General features: G+C 38.9%; 1 protein-coding gene across 1 annotated transcript in view; it reads right to left on the bottom strand.

Moving 5' to 3' along the window:
• Window positions 1-27,574, bottom strand: part of LOC140739308 (testican-1-like) — a 463,661-nt gene that overhangs the window by 14,232 nt on the left and 421,855 nt on the right. The window contains exons 7-10 of the mRNA XM_073067476.1: window positions 25,979-26,032; window positions 8,418-8,537; window positions 2,753-2,974; window positions 758-820 (exon numbers count right to left, since the gene is read on the bottom strand). Of these exons, the coding sequence (XP_072923577.1) occupies window positions 758-820; window positions 2,753-2,974; window positions 8,418-8,537; window positions 25,979-26,032 (459 nt within the window). The remainder of the gene's footprint in view (window positions 1-757; window positions 821-2,752; window positions 2,975-8,417; window positions 8,538-25,978; window positions 26,033-27,574) is intronic.

Below are 27,574 nucleotides of genomic sequence, written 5' to 3'. Positions count from 1 at the left end.
ATGCTGGAGGTACTCAGCATGTCAGGCAGCATTTATGGAGGGAAATAAGTGGTTGGCATTTTGGGTTGAGTCCCTTCATTGGGATCTTTCATTTGTCCTGAATGATGGTCTCGATCCAAAATGTCAACAATCCATTTTCCTCCTTCAATGCTTCATCTGCAATTTCCTTTCTACTCTGTTATTGTAACTTGGTTTCCACCAGTCAATGTAGTTATGACAAGATTTTCAGTGCAGCTCCCATGGGGATCCATGCACTTCCCATTTTATCACAAGATTCTGAGCAATAAATGTTATAGTACTGCTTTTAGTGAATCTTCGGGAGATCTAAGTGGGTGTTAACACTATTCAAAGAATATATTTAGCATTTCAAATGACAGAAATCCAATTGCTTAGCATTTAAGTGTAGTAAAACAAGTATTAGGATTTAGAAGATTTAAGCATTAGTTTCATCTTCCAGAGTGAAGAGCTGCCAAGCATGCCTGTGAATGTCTCTGTCAGAGTACACTGAGGGAGACCAGCTAGTAATGCAGTGGAAGGTATTTTAGTGCAAAGTATTTGTGATTTCCAGTGCAACAGGAAGTTCTGGGAATAATGCAGAAGTGAGGCAATTCACAACTGATAATTTGAAGTAATGTTTAGTGGGTGAGCAGCATTATCATAAGATATGAATTTACAACAGGATATTCCAGAATTTAAATTTGTTCATTTGATTCCACAGATTAATCACATAAAGAATTCATTAGACTGTAATGCTTACCCAGTAGATGCTTCCCTCTATTCTGTCTTTGAATCTTGTTGATTTCTGCTTGACATGGGAGACCTGAAACAGAATAGAATGGGTCTTGTGTCTGAATGGGCTGGGCTAATACCATCAATGAATGACCCTTGTACAGGAGGTATGAGATTTCATTTTACACAAGACCCAGAAGGCAACATGTTTTAGTACAAGACTGAAAAGTATTCAATTTAAAAAGTTGCAATACTTACAAGTGAATGGATAAGTTACAGTAGCAAGTGTCACCCCTTTTGAAAATTTGCATTAGGCCATAAATCACTGGGTTTATAAAATCCGAGCATTTTATATCAACTGTCACTGGCCATTATGAAGTGGTGATTACACAGACTGCTCTCTAATGATGGGCAATTGATCTTTTGTTGTTATGAAACTTGAACGTGCAATTAGATGGCAGTGCATAACAATTGTCAAAAATTAACTTGTCAAACAGAAACTGGAAACCATCACAGCCAATATTAAGCTTTGACCATCTTTAAGCACACCTATGTCTGAATAATTTCTATTTGCCACATTACAGGAAAGATTGCAGGCTTTGGGCAGGGTGCAGAAGAGGTTCATCAGGATGTTACCTGGATTGGAAGGTATTAGCTATGAGAGATTGGACATACTGGTGTGTCAGAGTCTCTGGAAGAAGTATATACTGTAAAATTATGGGAGGCATAAATAAATTAGTTAGTCCTTTTCCCCAGGGTTGAAATGACAATATCAGAGGGCATAGCTTTAAAGTGAGAGGTGGAAAGTTTAATGTAGATTTACATAGCAAGTTCTTTGCCCCACAGTGCATGATAGGCATATGGAATACAGTGGCCAGGGGAAGTAAAGATGACAGAAACATTTGAGAGACATTTTGACAGGTACATGAATATGATGACGGATGGAATTAGTTTGGACTAATATCATAGTCAGTACAGACATTTTAGGCTGAATGGCTTTTCCTGGGCTGTATTGTTCCACAGAACATAGACATTTACAGCACATTACAGGCCCTTCGGCCCACAATGTTGTGCCGACCATGTATCCTACTCTAGAGACGGCCTAGAATTTCCCTGGTGCATAGCCCTCTATTTCTCTAAACTCTGAGAATTAGATTGAGTTAAGGTTTCGGCATTACCTAATGCTAGGGTAGAACCGATGGCAAAGGTGATCACGTGCAGGGGGAACGAGGAAAGACCACCTTCTGTGGCTGTAGGGTTGAATTGCACTGCACTGATCAGATTACTCATAGAATCAACAGTCAGCCGTGAAATCTAGGCCCAAAGCGAATCGCTGGACGGCGTGTTCTAGTGTTCTACATTACTGCATTATCCAAAGTGCCAGCCTTTGTGGACCAGAATCATCTGTTATTATTGCTTACAGCTTCCTCCCTGAGTGTCCCATAACCCATAAAGTGAAAGTGGGTACTCTTTAGCTTTCCATGTTCCTCTAACTCCCGAGGAGCAACTCGTTCAGTTTCCTCCTATCACTGTAACATCTATTCAGTAGCAGGTGAAAATGTGCTGTTTCAAATTGTGATACATCCCCCCCCATCAGTTGCTGTGAGGCAGCTTAAAGCCAGAAGCTGCAAGAACATCCGATAAATCAACAGAGAATACTGCTCTGAAACTGACAGCACATGGTTTTATACAGAGAAAGCCACTGGTGCTATAACAGGAACATTCAATTGAAGATGAGACTAGTAAGGTTTGCTTTGGAGTGAAAAATAAAGCTGCTCGAAGATTCAGTTTCCAATTACACTTTAACCCACTGTGTCCTCCTGCTCTTTCTCTCAGACTCCCACCCCACCTCGGATGACTGCTTTAAACTCCCAGCTATTACTCTATATCCACAAACAAACAAACAGATTAAGCAAGGAACATCAACGATTCTTCCACAATAATATAGATCTTGTTCCCCCAATGCAAAGGGGAATTGCCAGCAATAAAATGTGTTTTGTTAAAGAGTTTGTGATAAACTCACCTCCCTGCCTCTGGAAGCAGTAGCACCATTCATTGTTTGAAAGCTTTCCATCTCTAAATGTGTCACAGGAGTTGAAAAGAGGTTTAATACACTGCTCATACTTATCAAGATAAATGGTGCCCAACTCTGATTGGTCCAGTAAGAGATCATAGTTCATATCCAGCTTGTTAAATATCCAGCCTAAGGAATCCTTGCAGATTGGTAGAATGCTGGTGTCAAATCCTGCACACACCCAGAAAAAAAAACGACCAAATCATTTTCAGTGCAGACTACCAGAAATACAAATTTAAAACTTTAATGTAAGTCTGAACTAATGGCTAACTCAACCATTTCACCTTGCTGCAACTGAATAATAAGCACATTGATATTGAAGATAAATGAGGCTCTTGATTGGTATATACAGTATATTCATAACAGCTTTCAATCTTAATTTAAACAAACAGTTCCAAACCCTCATTTCAGAGTCAAATAGGATATTAATAAAATTGATAATGCCACATCTGTCATTTTAAACAGTAATTCCATAAGGATAATAAATTGCTTAATTTAGTTAGTTCCTTGATGTCTATAAAAATTATCATATTTTAATCTACCAGTACTTTAACTCCTTGATTAATCAATTATTTCTCCCTTAATTATGGATAATTAAAACTAAAATAGAATAATTTTAGGAAATTGAAACTATGATCATACTTTGAGCCTGGAGTTCAATTTGATTATATGTCACAGAGACATTCATTAAATAAAATTTGCTTTGTGTTTAAGTGGTTTTAAGCAAGTTTGTGATGTATAATAAATGTGATTCAGTCATAACATTAAGGATTCAAAAGGACTATAACATTGTTTTTCTGTTCAACAAGATCATGCTTATTTGCAATTATATTTCAACTAACTGCTTTAGTTCTTTGTCCTTTTATACTTTAAAGACAATAAAATAGCTTCAGATTTAGAATTACTTGTGATTGATTGAGTCAAATACATTTTGTATAAGAATTTTACAATTCACTCATCTTTGAACTTCCAAGTGTGATTGATTGAGTCAAATACACTTTGTATAAGAATTTTACAATTCACTCATCTTTGAACTTCCAAGTGTCCTGACATTGATTTTAAGTTTATGGCTCCCGAGTCTCCCCACCTGCAGATATTGTTACTAACTACGCTGCCAATTATTTATATTTAAATCATCCTTTATGTTCTCCATTCCAGGATTGCAGTACTATTTCATGTAATCTCTACTCTTAATCTCAATCTCAAAACCTAGTAATGCTTTGGCAAACAGTGCTACTCTCTTTTGTAAGGTGACTACAGCCTTTGTTACATGCTATACCACACTCTAGATGGTGTCTGACTAAGATAAACACAAGAAAAAAATGCAGATGCTGGAAATCCAAAGCACAAAATGCTAGAGGAACTCAGCAGGTTAGGCAGTATCGATGGAAAAGTGTAAACTGTCCATATTTTGGGCCAAGACCCTTCATCAGGACTGGAAAGAAAGATGAGAAGTTTAACCAAGAGTTTGTGTAGTTGCAGCAAAGCTCCCTTCCTTTATGTTCTTGGCCAAATCATTAAAATCCATCAATACCTCTGGCTAATTATTTTGTGCTTGTCTACTGCATTTTATTGAACGTCATACAGGAATCTCTACATCTCCATTCAGTCCACAAACATGACTCCAACTTCAGCTGCCTACTACTTTAATCTCCATTCCACTCCCACTCCTGCACCGTTGAAATGGATCACAATATAGGCACCTCATCTTCCATCCAGCCATGTTACAACTCCTGGGACAACAATAAATTTTACAATTTTAGATAACCACTTGTTCTTGTTTGTTCTTTGTTTGTTCTGATATAGGGTCATCCACCTGTAACATTAATTTGACTTTTGTTTCTCCAAGTATCTGCCTGATCTGTTGAGAACTTCCAACATCTATTGTTTGTTTCAGATTTTCAGCAATCGTTGCATAGCTTTATGTTCTCTCTCACAATCTGCTGTTACTTATCCACTAATTGAGCAACTCCAAAAACACAGTGTCACCTGAAAACCTTAATCTCCATTCTACCATATCCTCTTTGTTTAGTATGTCACGGGTAACCCTAGTTGAAACGGGGTCCAGAATAGACCCTATGAACTGTGCTGCTATTAAGAGAGAGAGAGAGGGAGGCATGCAGCGCAGTGAGAGAGAGAGAGAGAGAGAGAGACAGAAACTGCTCCAAAGATTGATGTTATGGTTTCTCTGCCAGCTTGTTTACCTTTCCCCGAGGTCACTTGCCTGCTTGTAAAGTTCCTGCAGAAAGTGGAGGGAGGAGCAGGTTGATGGGCAGCTGGTGTCCAACATGTGGAGATAAAAACCAGGTCCGCTGTGACACAGAGAGACACACCATGAGACACACAGCTTCGGACACTGAACGAGCTTTGTTGCACCCACAAGAAGGTGGGGTTTTTGGAGGATCGATTTGGGGAAATCGATCAGTTGCTCTCACAGTGTGAAAAAGTGCGATTGGTGGGGAATTATTTGTGTGTCCACCCTCGCCTGGGTGATAATTCCATCACTGAAGAACAGTCATATGTGCTATGGTCATAGTCGGTGACCACAACGGGAATTCGGAAGACAACGGGAAGATCGACGGCATCACCTCTCACCTCTCTCTCTCCAACGTTACTCAAGTAACTACCTCGAACTGAACTGAACTCTCTCCACCATCGTAAGACTGTACCCATTTACCCCTAGGTTTGAAAGAGCCTAGTTTTGCTCCTATTTCCACATATATATATCATTGCTAACCTGTTCATTATAATTGCATCTATATTACTGTATTGCTTAGTTACTAATAAACACTATTAGTTTATAGCAATACCAGACTCCAATGTGTTTTCCATTTCTGCTGGCCCTTTAACCCGGTCATGGAGTACGTGACAAGTATATCTCTCATATTCTCTACAACTTTAAACGTTTATCTTCTCACTTTTCAGTTCTGAGGGTCATTGGATTTGAAACATTAACTTTTCTCTCTACAAATACTGGCTCACCTGCTGAGTATCCTCAGCATCTTCCATCCTATTAAATAATTTGATTTTATATGTATATTTATTCTGTTTATTTTTGGGTTTTTGTATTCTTTATACTTATTATGTTTTTTTTCTGTTGCATTTGATCCAGAGTGACAATCATTTCATTCTTCTTTACACTCACGTACTGAAGAATGACAATAACCAGTCTTGAATCTTGAACATCTGGAATTAACATTTTGTATTTCAAGTACTCAATCCTTTTGGACCTCAACCATGCTTAGCTTTCCAATCTATCTGTTCTTCTGTTCTCAGATTAATTACTTCACATAAAACTAAAGCGAACTGATTAGAATATTTACTGTGCCACTGAGCTTTGTGCCATCAGCATAATTGGATATATTTTTATAATGTTAGGTTACCAATAAAGATGAATAATTGAGGCCTCATCACAGATCCTCATAAAACATCTGTAATCACTTCCCACTAATTCAGGATCAGCTCTGTTTTCCCTCTTCCGCTGTCTGCCCCATCACATATTCAACTCTAATTTATTATCAATTCCATGCATTTTAATTTCAATTAACAAACTTTTATAATTAAGCCTTTTTGAATGACTTCTGGGAGTCAATATAAACTACATCCATATGCTACATTAGTCATTTGACCCGGAATTTTTTTTTCATTAAAAATGACATGCAGATTGAAAATCCATGCTGACTTGCTCTAATCAACTTAAATTACTCTGGACTCTCCAATTGCTATGTCCTCAATTATGGATTCCACCAACTTCCTCACAACAGATGTTAGACTAACAGGCTCATAATTTCTTGGCTTCTCTCTCATACTTATTAAATAATGAGGTTATGTTTTCAATTTTCAAAAAGTAAAGAATAATCGCAGAATGCAAAATCATCAAAAAAAAAAGATTTTGGATAAAGCATTTGTTATCGCCTGTAACTCCCACAGTTAGTTGGAACAGCCAATTTCAACACCTTTTATTAACCTCCCCATAATGTTCAGCTCGAGGAAAATAAAGATGCATTACAATTGTTTGGTACAATGACATGGGTGCAGAGCTGGGATAAAATCTGAGGAGGCTGGAAATATTCAGCAGGTTAGGTAACCTGAAACATTATGTTTCTCTCTCCATAAATGCTGTCACCGTGTTGAGTATTTCCATCGTTCCTGGCTTTTATTTCAGTTTTCCAGCATCTAAAATATTAGCTTTTTTTTTGCTATTGGGAAGGAGTTAAGAATTTTGGATGAGAGAAAAATGAGAGGATTCAGCTGCTGGCATTTGGTAGTAGAGTCAGACCAGCAGCCAGGTATAGGGATTGGTGGCATTCAGCATTGTGCAAGGCACTGGTGAGGAAGGCGTGTGTCATTGAACAGAGCACAGTGAATGGTGGGGGCAAATAATATTTGTTATACAAGGGAGGAGCTGGAGGTTGGAATTGTGGGTAATGGGTATGTTAGAACTGAGCGAATGGTGCTGGGCATTTGTGGTGTAGATGGGTGCCAGTTGTGATAGAGGGAAGCATTTAGGGTTGGGATCATGGGGGATGACAGTGGGTAGGAAGGGGAGTTCCAGAACTTGACGCAGTGGTAAGTAATTAAATATCTACTTGAGTTTAGTTTTGATAATTAGACTGTGATCTGATTAGTGAGGATCTTTGTGAATTCACAACCACAGAGGTAGCAATGCTATGAGAACCTAGTTGTACTTGTTAGGCTGTGAGTGACTAACATGGATATGCGTTGAATCAAGGTGTCGGAATTTTATCAGTAAGTAGAACTTTGGGAATAATGCATTGTAAGCAAGTGTTAGAAACGTAGAAAACCTACAGCACAATACAGGCCCTTCAGCCCACAAAGTTGTCCCGAACATGTCCCTACCTTAGAAATTACTAGGGTTACCCATAGCCCTCTATTTCTCTAAGCTCCATGTACCTATCCAAAAGTCTCTTAAAAGACCCTATCGTATCCGCCTCCACCACCGTTGCCGGCAGCCCATTCCACGCACTCACCATTCTCTGAGTAAAAAACTTACCCCTGACATCTCCTCTGCACCTACTCCCAAGCACCTTAAACCTGTGTCCTCTTGTGGTTAACCTTAAGTGTTAACCTTAATATCAAATTTTCCTGTATGGATTTTACTCAGTTTACATTTTTCTATTTCTGATTTAGTCCCTGTCTTTTCAAAACAAAAGGATAATTGGAAGTAAAACTTTGTTATTGGACAGAAATGATAAAGAATTGAAAGCAGTAACAATAAGGTGCATTTGTCCTGCATGTTGTGTTTAATTTCCATTTGGAAGTTAGGTTTTAAGACAAATCTAGTGGGTGGAGAGGAAATCTAATCCTATTCACTTTGAAGTTAGTTTGCACCTTCACAGATGACTCAAGCTTTAAAAAACCATTTTGCAGCAAAGCTAAACTTGGGGTGTTAATTAACTACCAAGCTCTTCTGTGTAAAACTTTCCAGCCGATAATCTTACATAAGAATTGAGTGAAGCTCAAGACTGTAAAACGTCATAAATGTAATAAATATTTTAGGTTGTGTATGAAATTGTTAGACAACTCCAATTTTCTTCAGCAGCAAGTTACTCTTTAGTTCCTATAAAAAGAGGTTTACTTTCTGTTTACTTACGCTTCTGTTCTGATTGTTTATTTGGTTTAGTCCTCAGATCATGGTTGGCATCAGCATGTAAAGCTCCAAACCAGTCTTTCAGTCTGGAGGCCAGATTCCTCAACTCTTTTTCGTTGCATACTGTCAAGCAGCAGAAAACAGTTACAAATTACAAAATAATAAGATTATATACACCACTATCAAACAAATTGATGTACTGTTATTATGAAACTTCAGGAGGATCGTACAAAGATTCTAACATGCTGGGTATCCTCAATTGACATTTTGGCTCTGTCAGTGATTTACAAACACTAACATTAGATAGCTGGATGACTCCTGTGAACAAACTAACGATCAGCAGAATATTTTTCAATTGGCTTAATAATCATGTTTTAAGCAAAAAAAAAGAGATGGCCTTGTCTCTTATTATGGTAAAGATTTTTGAATGCCGCATAGGGAAAGTGTGGGACGTTTGGGGGTTACTTAAACTGTTGCATTCTAGATACTGACGATAGTGAGAAGCAGGATCTCCTATGGAGTCTAAATTGACAAATCTATTACTTCATTTGAAAATCTTTCAACTGTTAATCCAGTAAAGCTTTACATATCTCTGTATTCCATCAACATATTCGTTTATGATCTCACAAGAAATGAGCAGCACAACAGGGAACCAAAGGCCTGTGGCATAATTTACAATTTAAAAAACTATTTCCAATAATTCTCTGATAGGTTTACTGCAAAGATCAACCATTCCACATAATTATCTTGCAGTTAAGATTGTTTCAGTTGATAAACAAGTCTTCCTTTGAAATCCTAAACAGCGCAAACTCATATACTGTACATTAATATTTCAAAGGTTTAACGTAATATCATTGCAGAAAACATTTAATCAGTGGATCATATAGCTGCAAATGGAGAAGCTTGTAGAATCAGAATCAGGTTTAATATCGCTGGCATTTGTCATGAAATTTGTTGTTTTGTGGCGGCAGTACATTGCAATACTTCATAATAAAAACTATAAATTAAAATAAGTAATACACATATATAAAAACTTAAATAAATTGTGCAGAATGAGAGAGAAAAAATACTGAGGTGGTGTTCATTCTCCATTCAGAAATTGGATGGCAGAGGGGAAGAAGCTGTTCCTGAAACATTGAGTGTGTGTCTTCAGGCTCCTGTATCTCCTCCTTGGTGGTAGCAATGAGAAGAGGGCATGTCCTGGGTGATGTGGGGTCCTAATGATGGATGCCCCCTTTTTGAGGCATCACCTTTTAAAGGTGTCCTAGATGCTGAGGTGGCTGGTGCCCATGATGGAGTTGTGTAGAGCTTCCTGCAGCTTTTTCTGATGCTGTGCAGTGGCCTTCCATATCAAACCGTGATGCAACCAGTTGGAAAGCTCTCCACAGTACCGCTGTAGAAATTTGCAAGTGTCTTCGGTGACATATCAATGCTCCTCAAACTGCAGGTGAGCTCAGCTTATAGAATGTACCCATATAGAATTCACAAATCGCTACCCAAAAGTTTGAGATGCAGAATGAAATTCACAATGATGGATTTTCTTCAGGGGTGAAGGGGGGAAATAAATAAATAAACTCAAAATGTGAAAGAAACAGCAAGCTTTGATGTGCATTTAAAAGTCATTGTCTACACATGTACAAGCAGAGAGAGGGGCTAGCTGGTGACACAAGGGGCTGTCAGCAATCAGATTTGTGACTGAGGTACAAAAACTCATAGCTTGAAGACTTGCACCATGATCAAAATAACATTAAATCAAGCCTTCAGATGCTCTGCTGATCTTTGTATCTGAATCTGATATGATAGGTGATTCATATTAATACAAATTATTAATAAGCCTAGGTCACTTCAAAGTGCTATAAAACCATTTGATCACCGTATAGCATTTTGAGGCAATCTAGACAATCTCAGCATAGCTGGCAGAGCTGTGTTGTTGGTTGTAGAGGAACACTGCAGGAGCTAAGATAATGAAACACTATTGTATTGAAGATACTTGTAAATAATAAAAATTGGTCCATTGTCAGAAGAGCGCCTATCCATTCAATAACTACCCGTAAGATCAGATTGACCTAAACTAATCTAGAGTTGTTTGGAGGCTTGAGAAACAGGTTCATCTTGCTCTCCTTTGCAGATAGGAATACAAGAGAAAGGATTAGTGGGAGTGCTAACTAGTAATTAGCACATTCAATAGCTTCCCACAACTCAGGTAATTCCAGATTTAAAAAAAATGAAACCTCACAATAATCCAGTTTATGGTCAGCCAACTTCCACTCACTCTTCCAACAAGAAAGCTGACGTTTTTAACTACGTAGCAATTCGCCTCATGATTGGCAACTCAAGACCTAGGATGACCAACACTAACTGCTTAGGCATGTCCAATGCCCTGGTTAAGGACATGTTTTGTTGTATTTTTACTGCTCAGCTGTTAAGACATTTTATTTTAGCATCTTTCTGCAAGCGCAGTGTGTTCAGTTAGCAAGCTTCATAGACTAGTGTGTTGGTTTCAGTTGAGATAGGGTCCATTTGCTCAACTTAGGAATGTTGTGCCATCCAACTGAGTTTGTCTTGGTAATGTGTTGTAACATTCTATCCACTGGGATGCTGTGGACTATTTGAGAGAGCGGGGTGAAATCAGATTTCTGAAGGACAGTAATCTGGGTTTGGGTCTTTTGTGAGGAGGTGAGAAGAAGAGCAGAAGAGAAGGTGCTTGGAGGATCCCACCTGAAGGGAAGATGCTATCTTAAAGGGTGGTTTGTGAGGAAGAATGGTTCCAAGGAGGAAGTGCCAATACTTCTGAGTTAGTGTGTTTGTTCATAATGTTCTTCAAGGGAAGTTTGAACTGTGGCTGGTGATGGGAGTTCAGTGGCATGAGTAAAGTGATACACCCAGCTACTACAGAAACGAGCTCAAACGTTTATGCGCACTTTTAGAATGGTTTAACTGTAATGGGCCCTTTTTCTGTTAAATGTTTGTTTAAAGTTGAAATACTGGTAAATATACTTGCACTGTACTTTTATGCTGATTTACAATCTATTATTTCCTGGCAAAAGATAACTTTGCATGGAGCAGTATTCATCACAATTTTCATTCCCTCATTGGAGCATTACAACTTTCCTGTTTGGTTGAATCCGAATCATACCGACCCTTACTGAAGGCTACTGAAGGTAGCCTTTTCGCAGTTACCCATGTGACGCTGAGTCACATGGCTGTTAGCCAGAGTTAGCTAATGAGTCAAGTTAGTTATGAGCCATGTTGAGAGGGTTACATATTTAAAGAAAAATTGCTTCTGAAACAGGATACAAACTTTTACAAGGTGTCTGTGCAAGGCAAAATCTTTTTCAAAAAGACTAGCCAAGGATATTTTTTAAACTGCATCGTCTCATGTAAAGTTTCATTCAAACTAAACCACAATTAAATGTTACTGTAGAAAGTCGAATTGAGATTTGTCAGTTCCTTAAGAAATCCCATAAAGACAGTGAGTAGTCCCACTATATTTCCAAGTAAAAAACGTACTGGATTTAGATCTTATAAAGGTCTAATTACAAAATTAATTGAAATATGAGTAGGTGGAAAAACAAAAATAATATATATCTTTGTTATTTAAAGTCTGTAGGATTTACTTTTCACGGGCTCCCTCTAATTTTTGTTGACTTTGAGATGCAGGCACTACCTTAGTAACTTCCTGTGTTACCTGTCAAACTTGAGTCAACTTTATGATTAACAGTTTGAAAATTCATCTTCTAAATATTTTGGTTAAAATTCCTGTAATAACTCATCTGGCAGTTAAGATTATTTTCCATTTGTATGATGTAGTTACTACCAGCAAGGCCAGAAAATGTCCTTCAGCTATTAGAGAGGAGCTACTCCCTTGAAATGCTACAGCACTATTATCTATTTTGCTCCTGGAGTTTGACCCAATGATGATGAAGGAGAGACATATATATGTGAGGAAGAAATCATTCTAAGACACCAAGCCAATTAAGCTCAATGATGAGATCAAGAGGATCGTCTTGCCTCTACGACGAGAGTTTGCTGCTGTAATGTTTGATAAAGTCAAAATCTTTCTTCTCTGAGTAATAATTGCTGCCATGAGTAAAATTCTCAAAAATATTTTGCTTATTACTTAAAGTACAGATATTTGAAAAAATATTGATAAACCTGCAGTGTTAACTCACTCTATTTTCAGATCCAAATTATGTTGTTGGCAAAAATTCACATTTTATTTCTCAGTCTCAATCCAGTAACATTAACTTCATATTACTGATGTTGTAGAGCAGGCAAGGGGTAGGGAAGTTCTACATTTGAACTGCAATACTATAAGAACATAATCTCCCAAAGCAGCTCCATAATAAACATACGCAATATTTTTTACAGGATGGGTAAAATAGATCACCAAGATTCACGCTAAAACAATGATATTTGGAACAGGGACAATTTTAGTTTGTGCAGTATGAAAATGGAATCCATTTGATAATATGCCTCCAAAATAATGATTGCTCACAAATGTTGTCAGTCCAATAGATGAGTGCAGTAAAAGGAAGGCTAAGTAGTACATGGACATAAGAAAAAATAATGGACTAAAAAAATGATTATAACAGTAAGAAATTGTTTGCAGCTGTGTTCATTTGTATTATCAGTGCCATCTTCCAGATTAATAATCAATTTATCTCTTCCTTATCTTCTAAGTTATTTTAATGGCAGTCTTATTGGTATCGAACCATCCAACAGGTGTTGACTGATACCACCTGTGGAAGTATTAGAAGTATTTGTCAAAAGAAGCTATGTAGGAATTAATCATGATAAATATTTTAAAATAATTTGGCCAATCCTCAATTACTTATAGAAGGAATTTGGAGTAATATGAAGCAATATTTCTGCAGTAGTCTATAAAATAAATTAAATTGCTTCCCTCTACATCATTTACATCCCTCCATTCATTGTATATTCATGACGCACCTAGTGTTTGACATTCCTACCACAGAATAAAGATTCTAATTGTCTCCACTACCTATGTTCTCATAATTTTATAAACTTCCATTAGGTTTTCCCTCAGTCTTGATGCTACGGAAAAAATAACCCAAGTTTGTCGAATCTCTGCTTATATCTCGTACCCTCTAATCCAGACTGCCTCCTGGTAAACCTCTTCTGCACCCTGTCCAAAAGCCTCCACCTTCTTTCCTGTAATAGGGTGACTAGCATTACACACAATAGTGTGGCCTCACCAAAATTTTATATAACTTCCTTACTCCTATACTCATGTCCCAATCAATGAAGGCAAGCATGGTGCACATTTTCTTCCATCCTATCCACTTTTACTGAGCTGTGAACTTGGAATCTGTGTACCAAAGTTGTTAAGGATGTTGCCATTAAGTGTATACTTTCCCTTTACATTTGACCTTCCAAAGTACAATATCTCACACTTGCTTGGATTAAAGTCCACCAAGCCATTTCTTTGCCAATATCTGTAACTCACCTACTGTATTAATTCTGCAGTATCCTTTGATATCCCTCTATAGCAGGAGTTTCCAACCTTTTTTATGCCATGGACATGAGGTGTCCGCTTAAGCGATGAGTCCACTCTACACTGTCCACGACATCATTAATCTTTCTATCATCTGCAAACTTACTAACCCATCCATCTACACGTAAATATAGAACATAGAAATCTACAGCACATTACAGGCCCTTTGGTCCACAATGTTGTGCTGATCATGTAACCTACTCTAGAAACTGCCTAGAATTTCCCTAGCTTATAGCCATCCATTTGTCTAAACTTCACATACCTATCTAAGAGTCTCTTAAAAGACCCTATTGTATCCAGCTCCACCACCATGGCCGGCAACCCACCACTCTCTGTGAAAAACCTTCCCCCTGACATCCCTTCTGCATCTACTTCCAAGTACCTTAAAACTATCCCCCTCGTGTGGGCCCTGGGAAAAAGCCTCTGGCTATCCACAAGATCAATGCCTCTCATCATCTTATACACCTCTATCAGGTTACCTCTCATCCTCCGTCGCTCCAAGGAGAAAAGGTCAATTTCACTCAACCTATTCTCATAAGGCACACTCTCCAATCCAGGCAACAACCTTGTAAATCTCCTCTGTACTCTCTCTATAGTATCCACATCCTTCTTGTAGTGAGGTGACCAGAACTGAACACAGTATTCCAAGTGTGATCTGACCAAGGTCTTTGTATAGCTGCAACATTACCTCACGGCTAACAACAGAGGCCCTAGCACTAATCCCTATGGAACACCACTATCCAGAATATCACTGATCTTTATCCAGAATAACACCCTTCCACCACTACCTTCTGGCTTCTATGGTAAGCTAATTATGAATCCAAACTACCAAGTCACTGTGAATCTCAACATCTCAATCATCTACTTCAGGCAACCATGAGGGACCTTATTAAACATCCACTCCATCCTTATCAATGACAATCACCATGCCCTCCAAAAACTCAATCCTGTGGCTTCAACGAGACTCATTACTGGTACTGTAGCCGAAAAGCTTCTTGCCACCTTGTTTATTAGCCATTCCTTTGCGGCTTTGAGGAGGCAGCAGAAGATCTTCAACCATCTGCTGAAGACACTCGCACAATGTTTGGCTGTAGAGCTCCAGGACTTAGACACAACACAATAAATGAACAGCAATATATTGCTAATAATAGTTTCCATACAAACAATTAATCTATAAACTTGTCACTTATCACAAAGTAAGCCCTGCTTTATGTCAAAATTGTGTCATAAGTCAGAATCAGAAACAGGTTTATTATCACCGGCATGTGATGTGAAATTTGTTAACTTAGCAGCAGCAGTTCAATGCGATACATCATTAAGAAAACATTAAGTAGATCAATTACAGTATATGTATATTGAATAGATTAAAAAGCTGCAAGAAACAGAAATACTGTATATTTAAAAAAAAGTGAGGTACTGTCCAAGGGTTCAATGTCTATTTAGGAATTGGATGGCAGAGAGGAAGAAGCTGTTCCTGAATTGCTGAGTCTCTGCCTTCAGGCTTCTGTACCTCCTACCTGATGGTAACAGCGAGAAAAGGGCATACCCTGGGTGCTGGAGGTCTTTAATAATGGACACTCCCTGAAGATGTCCTGAATACTTCGTAGGCTAGTACCCAAGATGGAGCTGACTAAATTTACAATCCTCTGCAGCTTCTTTTGGTCCTGTGCAGTAGCCCCAGCTCCCCCCCCCCCCCATAGCAGACAGAGATGCAGCCTGTCAGAATGCCCTCCATGGTACATCTATAGAAGTTTTTGAGTGTATTTATTGACATACCAAATCTCTTCAAACTTGTAATAAAGTGTAGCTACTGTCTTGCCTTCTTTATAACTGCATCGGTATGTTGGGACCAGGTTAGATCCTCAGACATCTTGACACCCAGGAACGTGAAATTGCTCACTCTCTCCACTTCTGATCTCTCTATGAGGATTGGTATGTGTTCCTTTGTCTTACCCTTCCTGAAGTCCACAATCAGCTCTTTTGTCTTACTGACGTTGAGTGCTAGGTTGTTGCTGCGACACCACTTCACTAGTTGGCATATCTCACTCCTGTATGCCCTCTCATCACCACCTGAGATTCTACCGACAATGGTTGTATCATCAGCAAGTTTATAGGTGGTATTTGAGCTATGCCTAGCCACACATTCATGGGTTCAGAGAGAGTAGAGCAGTGGGCTAAGCACACACCCCTGAGGTGTGCCAGTGTTGATCGTCAGCGAGGAGGATATGTTATCACCAATCTGCAGAGATTGTGGTCTTCTGGTTAGGAAGTTGAGGATCCAATTGCAGAGGGAGGTACAGAGGCCCAGGTTCTGCAATTTCTTGAATCAGGATCGTGGGAATGATGGTATGAAATGCTGAGCTATAGTCGATGAACAGCATCCTGACATAGGTGTTTGTGTTGTCCAGGTGGTCTAAAGCCCTGTGGAGAGCCATAGGTCTGCCATTGACCTATTGTGGTGATAGGCAAATTGCAATGGGTCCAGGTCCTTGCTGAGGCAGGAGTTCAGTCTGGTCATAACCAACCTCTCAAAGTATTTCATCACTGTAGATGTGAGTGCTGCTAGGCGATAGTCATTAAGGCAGTTCACATTATTTTTCTTAGGCACTGGTATAATTGTTGCCTTTTTGAAGCAAGTGGGAACTTCTGCCCATAGTAGTGAGAGGTTGAAAATGTCCTTGAATAGTCTCACTAGTTGGTTGGCACAGGTTTTCAGAGCCTTACCAGATACTCCATCTGGACTTGCTGCCTTGCGGGGGTTCACTCTCTTTAAAGACAGCCTAACATCAGCCTTTGAGATAGAGATCACAGGGTCATCAGGTGCAGCAGGGATCTTCACAGCTGTAGTTGTGTTCTCCCTTTCAAAGCTGGCAGAGAAGGCATTGAGTTCATCTGGTAGTGAAGCATTGCTGCCATTCATGCTTTTGGGTTTCGCTTTGTAGGAAGTAATGTCTCGCAGACCCCGCCAGTGTTGCCGTGCATCCAATTTCGCCTTTAACCTTGTAAAAAATTGTCTCTTCAACCTTGAAATAACCCTCTGTAAATCGTACTTGGTTTTTGGTACAGGCCTGTGTTGCCAGACTTGAATGACACAGATCTAGTCTTCAGCAGATGACGTACCTCCTGGTTCATCCACAACTTTTGGTTTGGGAATGTACAGTAAGTCTTTGTAGGCATGCATTCATCCACACAGGTTTTAATAAAGTTGGTAACAACTGCAGCATACTCATCCAGGTTCAAAGATGAATCCCTGAATACAGGCCAGCCAACCACCTCAAAGCAGTCCTGTAGGCGCTCCTGTGCTTCCCTTGTCTGTACCTTCTTGGTCCTCACTGCTGGTGTTGCCGAATTCAGTCTCTGCCTATACTCGGGGAGTAGAAGTACAGTCAGGTGATCAGACTTCCCAAAGTGAGGATGTGGAATAGCACGATAGGCATTCTTGATGGTGGTGTAGCAATGGTCCAGTGTGTTGTTTCCTCTGGTACTGTAAGTGATCTGTTGATGGTAATTGCTTAGTGATTTTTTCAGACTGGCCTGGTTAAAATCTCCCAAAATGATGGTGAAGGCGTTAGGGTGCGCTGTTTTGTGCATGTCGATCCCATTGCTCAGAACACCTAAAGCCTGATTGACGCTGGCCTGAGGTGGAATGTATACTGCTACCAAAATGACCCTGGAGAATTCTTGTGGTAGGTAAAAAGGACAGCACGTAACTGCTAGATATTCTAGGTCTGGTGAGCAGAATTGGGACAGCACTGATATACTTGTGTACCAAGAAGAGTTGATCATGAGGCATACTCCTCCAACTCTGCTTTTGAGGACTCTATAGATCTATCCTGACGACGTATAGTAAACCCGTTGATCTGAATCGCTGCATCTGGTACGGAAGGGGTTAACCAGGATTCCATGAAACAAAGGACACACGTGGTCCTAAAGTCCCTCTCATTCAGCACCCTAGCGCTGAGATCATTGCTTTTATTCACCAGAGACTGCACGTTCGCCAGCAAGATAGTCGGTATGGGGAGTTTAAAACCCCATTTCTTTAAATGCACTTGTAACCCTGCTCTGTGCTCACACTTCCTCCATGCTACCCTACATGGGCGCTTCTGACTACAATTGGTGTTGTTTCTGTCTGTTTTAAGAAGCGATCGTTCGCGTAAATGCACTAAGACATCTTTGCTGACTGTACTGACCTTGGATGCAGTTGTGCTTTTTAGCTGTATCAGGCTGAAATGGGAATATTTAATCATATCCATCGAGAGTACTTATGCTACTCGAGTCGCGCCTAGGTGCCCTGGATACAAACTTCAACTTCTGTGTAGTAGATCTAGTAAATTTGATAACTAAGCAGTATAGTTATATAATGGACCTCTGGAACCCTTCAGTGTGCCTGATCGTTCTCAAGAACTTGGAATGTGCATTGCATATGTACTGTGTTGTGCACCTTGGTCCGGAGGAACATCGGTTTATTTGGGAGGTGTACATGTATGCAGATGAAATGACAATAAACTTGAACTTGTCAGAGGGAAATCGCACAGAACTGGCTCAAACTAATGGTTGGAGTCTGTATCCAATGCACTAGTTGACTTTTCATTAATGGACTAGGAGCAAATAGTGAAGTTCTTGGTTGTCTATTCTTTTCACTTGTTTTTCAGCTTCTCCTAATGGGAACTGATACCTGTGGCAATTGTATCTGATACAGCTATTCTGATGACCTCTATTGTGTCAAGAATTCACAACATCATCTATCTCTAATTATCTTGTCACTGTGTTCAGCCAGGACTATAAATAGCAAGAAAAGTCTACAGATGTTAAATTGACTTCACTACCACCTGACTATATACGTAGGTTATTCAAATAAGCGGAAAGGCCATCAGACACAAAAAATTATATGACAATGGAAAAAGACTGATTGAAGGGAGATACACAATATATTAACAATTTAAGTTAATACATCAAACTTAAATGCTGAAAAAATAGTCAATTTTGTTTAAAAATTAAAAGTTATCTGCCACGTGCAGCCATCCTTCAAATAACTGGAGGGCTGTTTTCCTGGAAATAGTTTTGTTAAGATAAATTCCATGAATCAAAAAGCCTAGGCAAAGTCATTGAGGGTATTTTAGAAGAAAGTATTACATAGATTGTGAAGTGTTATTATAGTGAAAAATAAGTTTTGTCAATTGAAGCCATGTATCTGACTGGTCTTTAGTAAAAGCTTTGAAATCAAACATTTGCAATTCGAGAAATAGAACTTGCATAAGTGAAAAATTGCTCTGATTCTGCAAAATAAATATTTTCAATTATTAAAATTGCAATTTGAAATTATTCTTGTCCTGGTCTTTAAATGTTGTGCTGCACATGGTGGCTGAAAACCAGCAGCAAGTACAATCTGTAGGCTGAATTGACCTTCAGTAGATGCAGTTGCTCTTCGAGTGGCAGTATACCGGTCAGAACCGACCCTGGCACTGAGTCGATGGGGAGTTGGGTAAAGCAAGGGCACCGTTTCAGTTAAGGTTTAGAAAAGACCATTGGATTGAGCGATCTAGACTTCTAATATGTGCAAAGGAAAGCTTTCTGATTTCATATGAATAGCTTAATGATTATGTCTTTAACCTAGGCATCTGTATTAGATGAATTAGTTCCCGTATATCTACCAATGTTCACGAATAATCCCTCAATACTTTATATTCAAGAGAAGAGAAATCAGCTTTATGCAACCTGTTCTCATAAGTCAGTCTGTTAATGCTCATTTTCATTTTAATCTCTACACCATATCAAGCCAACAGATACTTTTTGGTGAGGTGCAGTTATCAAAGATGTCTATCATAGTCCTGTACCATTGATCCAGCCCATTCAGCTCACAATGTCCATGCTGACCAATGGGCATACATACATATTTAGCCTATCTTGGGCATCTGTGAAACAACTTGCAGAAATGCTTTGAATGCATTAATAATTAATTACCTTTAAATAAGTTGATCAATGCTCTACATTAGTGGAAATACCTTCTCAGCAATGCCCAATATAACTGAAGCATAACAGTCTTTTGGATTCATTTTGACAGCTTTCCTCATTATTTGCTGAACCTGCACATGTCTTTAGTGAATTGTGCAACATGTCATCCAGATTCCTCTGCATCTCAGAGCTCTGCTGTCTTTCACTGTGGAGATAATGCACTTTAAAAATCCCTTTTTTTGAAGGAACAATATTACCTTAACCAAGATCCTGTTTGCTTCTCACACATACTATACAGTCCATTTGCAAATGTTTTCCACATACCTAATCTACCCATATCCTTTTGTAGCTTCCTTATATCCTTAACTAACTTTTAACCTATATTTGTTTTGTCAGCAAATATAACAACCAAGTTTTATGGGACCTTCACCAAGTCTCTTATTAAAGTTAATACCTTAGTATGTATTACCCTGGCGCTCAGAAAAAGACCAGTTTATGCTCATGGTATTTCTCATTAGCCAGCCAATCCTTTATCCAAGCCAAAATGTTACTGCAGTAAATTTGATACACAACTTATCAAATTCCACATTGAATATTGTGAAATGAACAGTTAATAAATAAGTCTGAATTTTGCAAAGCAAGTTTACAGAGCACAACACAATATTCACAATTAATTAACATAAATTTCATATTTCTTCAGAATATGAACAATTTAAAAATAATTCAGTCCATCAGATAATGGGTTGCTTGGATATTCTTTATCTGAGATATTCATCCAGCTCATATTGCTTTTGGATTATTATTATGATTTTGTGTGCATCAGCCTCTTATCTGGTGGAATTCAAACAAATTCATCTGGTGCCTCAAGGAACAGCATACAATACTGAATTCCATTTTCTCTGAATCCATCTTGCTTTTCCAATTTGCTGTGTAACTACATTTACAAAGCAAATATTTTAAATATTTTGCTTTTAAACAGAGAAGCCAACTACATTTTGTTGTATTTTAAATGATAAATGAATGCTTGATTTTTAAACTTAATTCTAAACCCTGACAGATATAAATAATCCCCAGGTTTTGACAATGGTTTATAACCTGAACTGTCCGTAAGTCAGTAAAGAACAGTATGGTGCATGGGAGAGGATCACAGAAACAGCTGTGACAGGGCAATGAGCAGGCACTGGAAAAGGAGCACCAGCCAATCTCACTCACTCAACAAGTGAGAGAGTGAGTCTGCTTAGCACCCCAGCTCAGCTTGGCTCGACCTGTTCCCTGATTATTGCAGCTCTGGCGTGTGTGTGTTTGAGAGAATCAATAGGTAGAAAAGGCACACAGAAATGCTCCTTTCCCAACTGGCTGAAGAAGCTTACAGCATCACAGCATATGGCAAATCCATCCTGCTCGTCTCCCAAATGATTATTCGTAAGGACGGGCTGTCCAAGAATTAGGCATTCATAACCTAGGGAGGGTCTGCATTTAAATATTTCATTTAATATATACTGGATTTTTATTTTACATTCTGTCCAAAATTAGGACTATAACTGTAGGAACACTGAATGAGAAGATTAGTTCACTGCCAAAGCTTTTAACTCTAAGCCAGAAGATTGAGAGCTCAAACTCCACTCTAAGGAAATAAACACATAACCTAGAATGATACCCTATGATAATTTTGCAATAATGCTGCTTTAGTGGATGTGCCATACTTTGGCTGAGAAAGAACATATGATCCCAACTGCTTGCCTTAGCAAACAGTGAGCTCCTCGTCAAGATTATCCCTCAGCCAAGATCTCCAATTGATTAATTAGTTGATTATCCCACTGTTATTTTTGAAGCTTTGTTGTGTGTAAACTGGATATGATGTCAAATTCGTAATAATGATTAAGTATGTGAAATATTAGATGTGGCATCTAAAAGTAGAACGATCAATAAGTCCGGGGGGGATTAAATGTATTCCAAGGGTTAAGTATAAACAATACAGAAGCAAGCAAGTAGCAGAGGCTTTGATTATGACTGTCCATTCCTTTCTTGCTTGAGGAACACAATACCACTGTTTTAAAAAGTGAGAAGGCAACACAGCATGTGAGAAAATTGCTGGAAAAATATTTAGTCAGATTACTCATTAAAAAGACACAGGTTAATGACCATGGATCATGTGACCACTATTTGCTATGTAAATATTAAGTCAGACTGAAAATGATTTAATTTTAAAAAGGTAATAGGTAGCTCATGCAGATTTCAACAAGGTCTGTAGAAAAGGTCCTATGTGGTGGGGCCGTAGGAGGCAGTGATCATAATATGATCGAATTCATACTGCAATTTCAGAGGAAGAAGCATAAGTCGCATGTATCAGCATTGCAATGGAATAAGGGGAATTACAGAGGCATGAGAGAGGAGCTTGCCCCGGTGGATTGGAGGAGGATACTGGCGGGGATGATTGCAGAGTAGAGATTGCTGATGTTCATGGGAATAGTTCACAAGGTGCAGGATATATATTGTCCACAGAAGAACTCTCAAATGGCATGAGTATGTAACCGTGATTGACAAGGGAAGTTAAGGATTGAATAAAAGCCAAGGAAAGGGCAAAAGTAAGTGGGAAGTTGGATGATTGGGGAGCTTTTAAACTTCAACAAAAGGCAACGGAAAAAGCTGTAAGTAGGGAAAAGATGAAATATGAAGGCAAGCTAGCCACTGATATAAAACAGGATGCTAAAAGTTTTTTCAGTTATATAAAGAGTAAAAGAGAGGTGGGAGTTGATATTGGACCACTGGAAAATGATACCGGTGAGCTAATAATGGGGTACAGAGAAATGGCAGATGGACTTAATGGGTACTTTGCATCAGTCTTCACTGTGGAAGATACAGAGGTGTGCCAGAGGTCTGTGATTGTCAGAGAGCAGGAGTGAGTGCCATTGCTATTACTAAGGAAAATGTGCTAGGCAAACTGAAAGGTCTTGAGGTGGATAAGTCACCTGGACCAAATGGACTACATCCTAGAGACCTGAGAGAGGTTGCTGAAGAGATAACGGATGCATTAGTGATGATCTTTCAAGAATCACTTGATTCTGGTATGGTCTTGGAAGATTGTAAATGTCAATCCACTCTTTAAGAAGGGAAGAAGGCAAAATAAAGGAAATTATATGCCTGTTAGCCTAACCTCAGTGATTGGGAAAGTGCTGGAGTTTATTATTAAGTATGAGGCTTCAGGGTACTTGGAGACTAATGATAAAATAAAGTCAGCATGGTTTTGGTAAAAGAAAATCTTACTTGACAAATCTGTTAGAGTTCTTCGAGGAAGTGGGTGGACAAAGGAGAGGCAGTAGATGCCATTTACTTGGATTTTCAGAAGGTGATTGATAAGGTGCCGCACATGAGGCTGCTGAACAAGATAAATTCCTAAGGCATTATAGGAAAGATACTGGCATGGATAGAGGAATGGCTGACAGCCAGGAGGCAGCGAGGCCTTTTCTAGTTGGCTGCATGTGACCGCTAGTGGTGTTCCTCAGGGGTCAGGATTGGGACCACTACTTTTCACATTGTTTGTCAGTGATTTGGATAATGGAATTGATGGCTTCCTGGCAAAGTTTGTGGATGATACGAAGATAGGTGGAGGAGCAGGTAGTGCTGAGGAAGCAATACAATTGCAGTAGGACAGATTGGCAGAATGGGCAAAAAAGTGGCAGATGGAATACAGTGTTGGGAAATGCATAATAAAGCATTTTGGAAAAAGGAACAGTAGTGTGGACTGTTATCTAAATGGGGAGAAGGTTCCATCAGAAGTGCAGAGGGATTTAGGAGTCCTCGTGTAAGACTCCCAGAAGGTTGAGTCTATGGTAAAGAAGGCAAATGCAATGTTGGCATTTATTTCAAGGGGAATAGAATATAAAAGCAAGGAGATAACGCTGAGTCTTTATAAGACACAGGCTGCATTTAGAGTACTGTCAACAGCTTTGGTCCCTGTACTGAGAAAGGATGTGTTGTCGTTGAAGAGAGTCTAGAGGAAGTTCATGAGGATGATTCTGGAAATGAAGGGGTTAACATATGAGGAGTGTTTGGTAGCTTTGGGCCTGTACCCGCTGGAGTTTAGAAGAATGTCGGAGGGGGGCATGGAATCTCACTGAAACCCACTGAATGTTGAAAGGACTAGATTGGGGTGAACGTGGAGAGAATGTTTTCTATGGTGGGGGTATCCAGAACTAGAGGGCACAGCCTCAAAACTGAGGGATGACCTTTTAGAACAGAGGTAAGGAGGAATTTTTTTAGCCAGAAGAGTGAATCTATGGAACGCTCTGCCACAGAGACTGTGATGGAGGCCACGTTCATGGGTATATTTAAGGTGGAAGTTGATAGTTTCTTGATCGGCCAGAGCATCAAAGGATATGATGAGAAGGCAGGTGTATACGGTTGAGTGGGATCCCGAATCAGCCATGATGGAACAGACTCGATGGGCTGAATGGCCTAATTCTGCTCCTATGCCTTATGATCTTAAGGTGGTATGCTGATTAGAAATGAAACTTAAAATTAAGTTGAAAAAGACAAAAATGCAGGTACAAAGGGTAGTCAGTGGTGGGTGCCTGGAAAAATGTTTGCTGTAAGATCTTGCAGGGCTCTGTATCAAGTTCCTTGCTTTCAATGATATACGCAATGGTTTCGACTGAATATGGGGGGCATAATTAAGAAGTTTGCTGACAATACCAAAATTGGCCATGAGGCTGACAATAAGGAAATAAGCTGTAAAGGCAGGAAATCACCAAATGAACATAGAGCTAAGAAAAAGCAAATGGAATTTAATATGGAGAGTGTGAAGCAATGTACTTGTTGAAGGCAAGGAAAATGATAAATAAGTAGGAACTTAAGTATCTAGAAGGTGTTACGAACGTGGAGCAACTCTGAGGGGCCGAAGGGTACGAAGTCGCCCCCTCCTTTATGAGAATCGCAAGATCGCTATTATTTCGGGTCTGAGACCCAGGAAATGAGAGAGAGAGACACAGAATACACAACCAGGTGGAATGTCTCCTGACATAAGTGGAACAGAACCACTGACTACTGCTATTGTCTCTTGGAGAAGGAATTGTGTATTGAGTACTGTACTATTCATTGAAACCCCTCAGGGGACAACCAGAGTGGTCTGGTTGAGGGATTGCATCATCCCAACCTGATTGACATCTGAGACCCTGTGAGTGAGGATAAAAGAGGGGTCTGGGGAACAACCCCTTTAGACACACCAGGAGAAACGCTAGAAATCCAGTGACAGCATTTTATAGCGAAAGCCGGTGGGAGCTCGTGTGTGTCCTCCCTTGCCTGGGTGGCGGGCTCATCACGGAAGAACGGTTTAGCTAAAGGAGAGGTCATACTTGAACGGCCACAGCAACGAGACACCTGACGGATCGAAATCATAAAGGAAAGTCGGCAAGTTTTTCTCTTTCTCTCTCTCTCTCTCCAACTATTGCAACACAGCGACAAACGAACAACGGCAGCCTGTGTGAACTGCAGCGAACTTTGTATTTCCATCGGACAATTCATTATCCCCTAGACAACGATAGAGCTTGTTTCTTATTGATTATTATTATACCCGCACTTTTAGGTTTAGTATTAACGACGTATATTATCTGTATATTTGCATTGATATTATTTTTGTGTATTTTTACTAATAAATACTGTTAAAAATAGTATCACCAGACTCCAACGGACGTCTCTATCTTTGCTGGTAAGTAACCCAGTTACGGGGTTCGTAACAAAGGTAGCACACCATGTGAATTATTTGATGATAAAAGGGTACTATTCTTTATTAACACAGAATACAAGATCAAAGAAGTGAGCTTTCTAAAGCTGTCCTCAGCTAGAGTACTCCATGTATGCAAAAAATGCTGAAGAACCGATTGCTGAAACTCCAGCTTTCCTTGGTTAGAAATTGTATAATAAAGGCCTTTGAGTGGGATTGCATTTCTACCACGTAATGCTTTACATGCTATACACTGAAGAATGTTGGAGCCTGGCCCATCCGCACAATAAACTGATGAATTCTTCTCACCTACATTTGTGAAAATGTGCACTGAAGCATTTCTAACGCACAGAGTTTACATTTACTTCAGGTTACCTTTCAGAGTTGAATGATTCGCATCTTTTCCTTCAGCTCTAGCTTTGATCCCCTCTGAAGGATAAGAAAAGAACAAGAAATGAATAGAAGCTATATAGGTGAAATGAACTTTAAATAATCAAATGCTGAATCTTCTTTGTCATACCTAACTTCATCCTTTTTTAAACCAAAATGAAGGGTCTATTTAATATGTAAGGAACAACTTAAAAGTTTATTATACAACTATAAAATTTGAAATAATTTGCATTAACTTATTAAGGAAAATGGCATGCTTCTTGGAACATTAGTCAGAAAATTGTGCAAAACTAATAGCAGATGTGAATATTTATTGCTCCTTTAAGTCAAGTTTTACAGGTACTTTGAGAATTGTTTTGAAATTACCTGAAATGCTCCTCACAGCAAGTTTTGTGAAATTAATTTTAAGCACTGTAATTAGCATTTAAATTATTCCCAATTAAAACAATGTAAAATCATTAACCACAACTAATTTATTTGTTATTTTCAGATCAATTTAGGAGAATGAAGTTTTCTTAAGTATTAGCTTAAGTGATAAAATATTTCTCCAGTGATTGTGATGTGTAAATATTCTTCTGAATCAGAAACAATGGTCTGCAAAGACTTAGATAAACATGTAAAAGCTGTCTTCAGGCAATGTGAATATTAGCCAAAAATATGACAAACTTGATTTGTATTGGTGTTATGGACTGCTGATGGAATAAATATCAAGAATAATTAGCCTTACACTTTTCCTACCGGTAATAATCTCCTGGTTCTGAAAATGAAACTAGTTTATGACAAGATCATTAAACCACAAAATGGCAGATATAATCACAGGTGATTTTAACTCCATTGGGTTAACTTCAAATAAAGTTCCCATATAAAACCAGTCAAAGGAAGGGCTGTTTGTATTTAAAATTTAACAAGATGAAACAGTGGCAAACACTTAGAACCAGAAGGGCTGAGTGTATGATCCTTCTGGATGTTCTTCTCATCTTCCCTCAACTGCTTGACCTGCTGAGTTCATTCAGCAGATAGTTTGGTTGCAGTCTATTGAGGTTTAGTCATTAATAACTTGCTCACTTATGCTTAGTTTGGGCTATCCCAGATTTAGCTCTGAATGTCATTAAAAGAATGATCCAAATATAGACAGACAAACCAAATTCTAGGACTGAGTTGAGAAAGGTTGGATTTATACTCAAGATAATCATCTCAGCCATTTGGATTTTGTTACAGATTACAGAGAATGAATCATCACATCCACAAGGCATCACATAGCTAGAGTCGACATTAAATTGTAGGCAGTTAAAAGCTACTTAAATGTATGTAAGACATGCATATTTTAGTATTTGTGTGAATGAAATTGTTCAATTTCAGCTGAGAGACTGAAACAAGCATGAGGAGAACAAACACAAAGATGGAATTACAAACAAGGAATGAACTGAATAAGGCTTCAGTTAAAGTCAAGAAAATTTGAACAGGAATGTTAAATACATTTGTGCATTTTGTTTGGAGCTAAATATGCGAGTTTAACGAAAGATCATTGGTTTGAACGGGTGATTCCATTGTTTGCGTCTTGATAGATAAAATCTAACCTTT

This window comes from Hemitrygon akajei, chromosome 15 (assembly GCF_048418815.1).
Source record: "Hemitrygon akajei chromosome 15, sHemAka1.3, whole genome shotgun sequence".
Classification (NCBI taxonomy): Eukaryota; Metazoa; Chordata; class Chondrichthyes; order Myliobatiformes; family Dasyatidae; genus Hemitrygon; species Hemitrygon akajei.
This window is presented reverse-complemented; position numbering and strand designations above follow the sequence as displayed.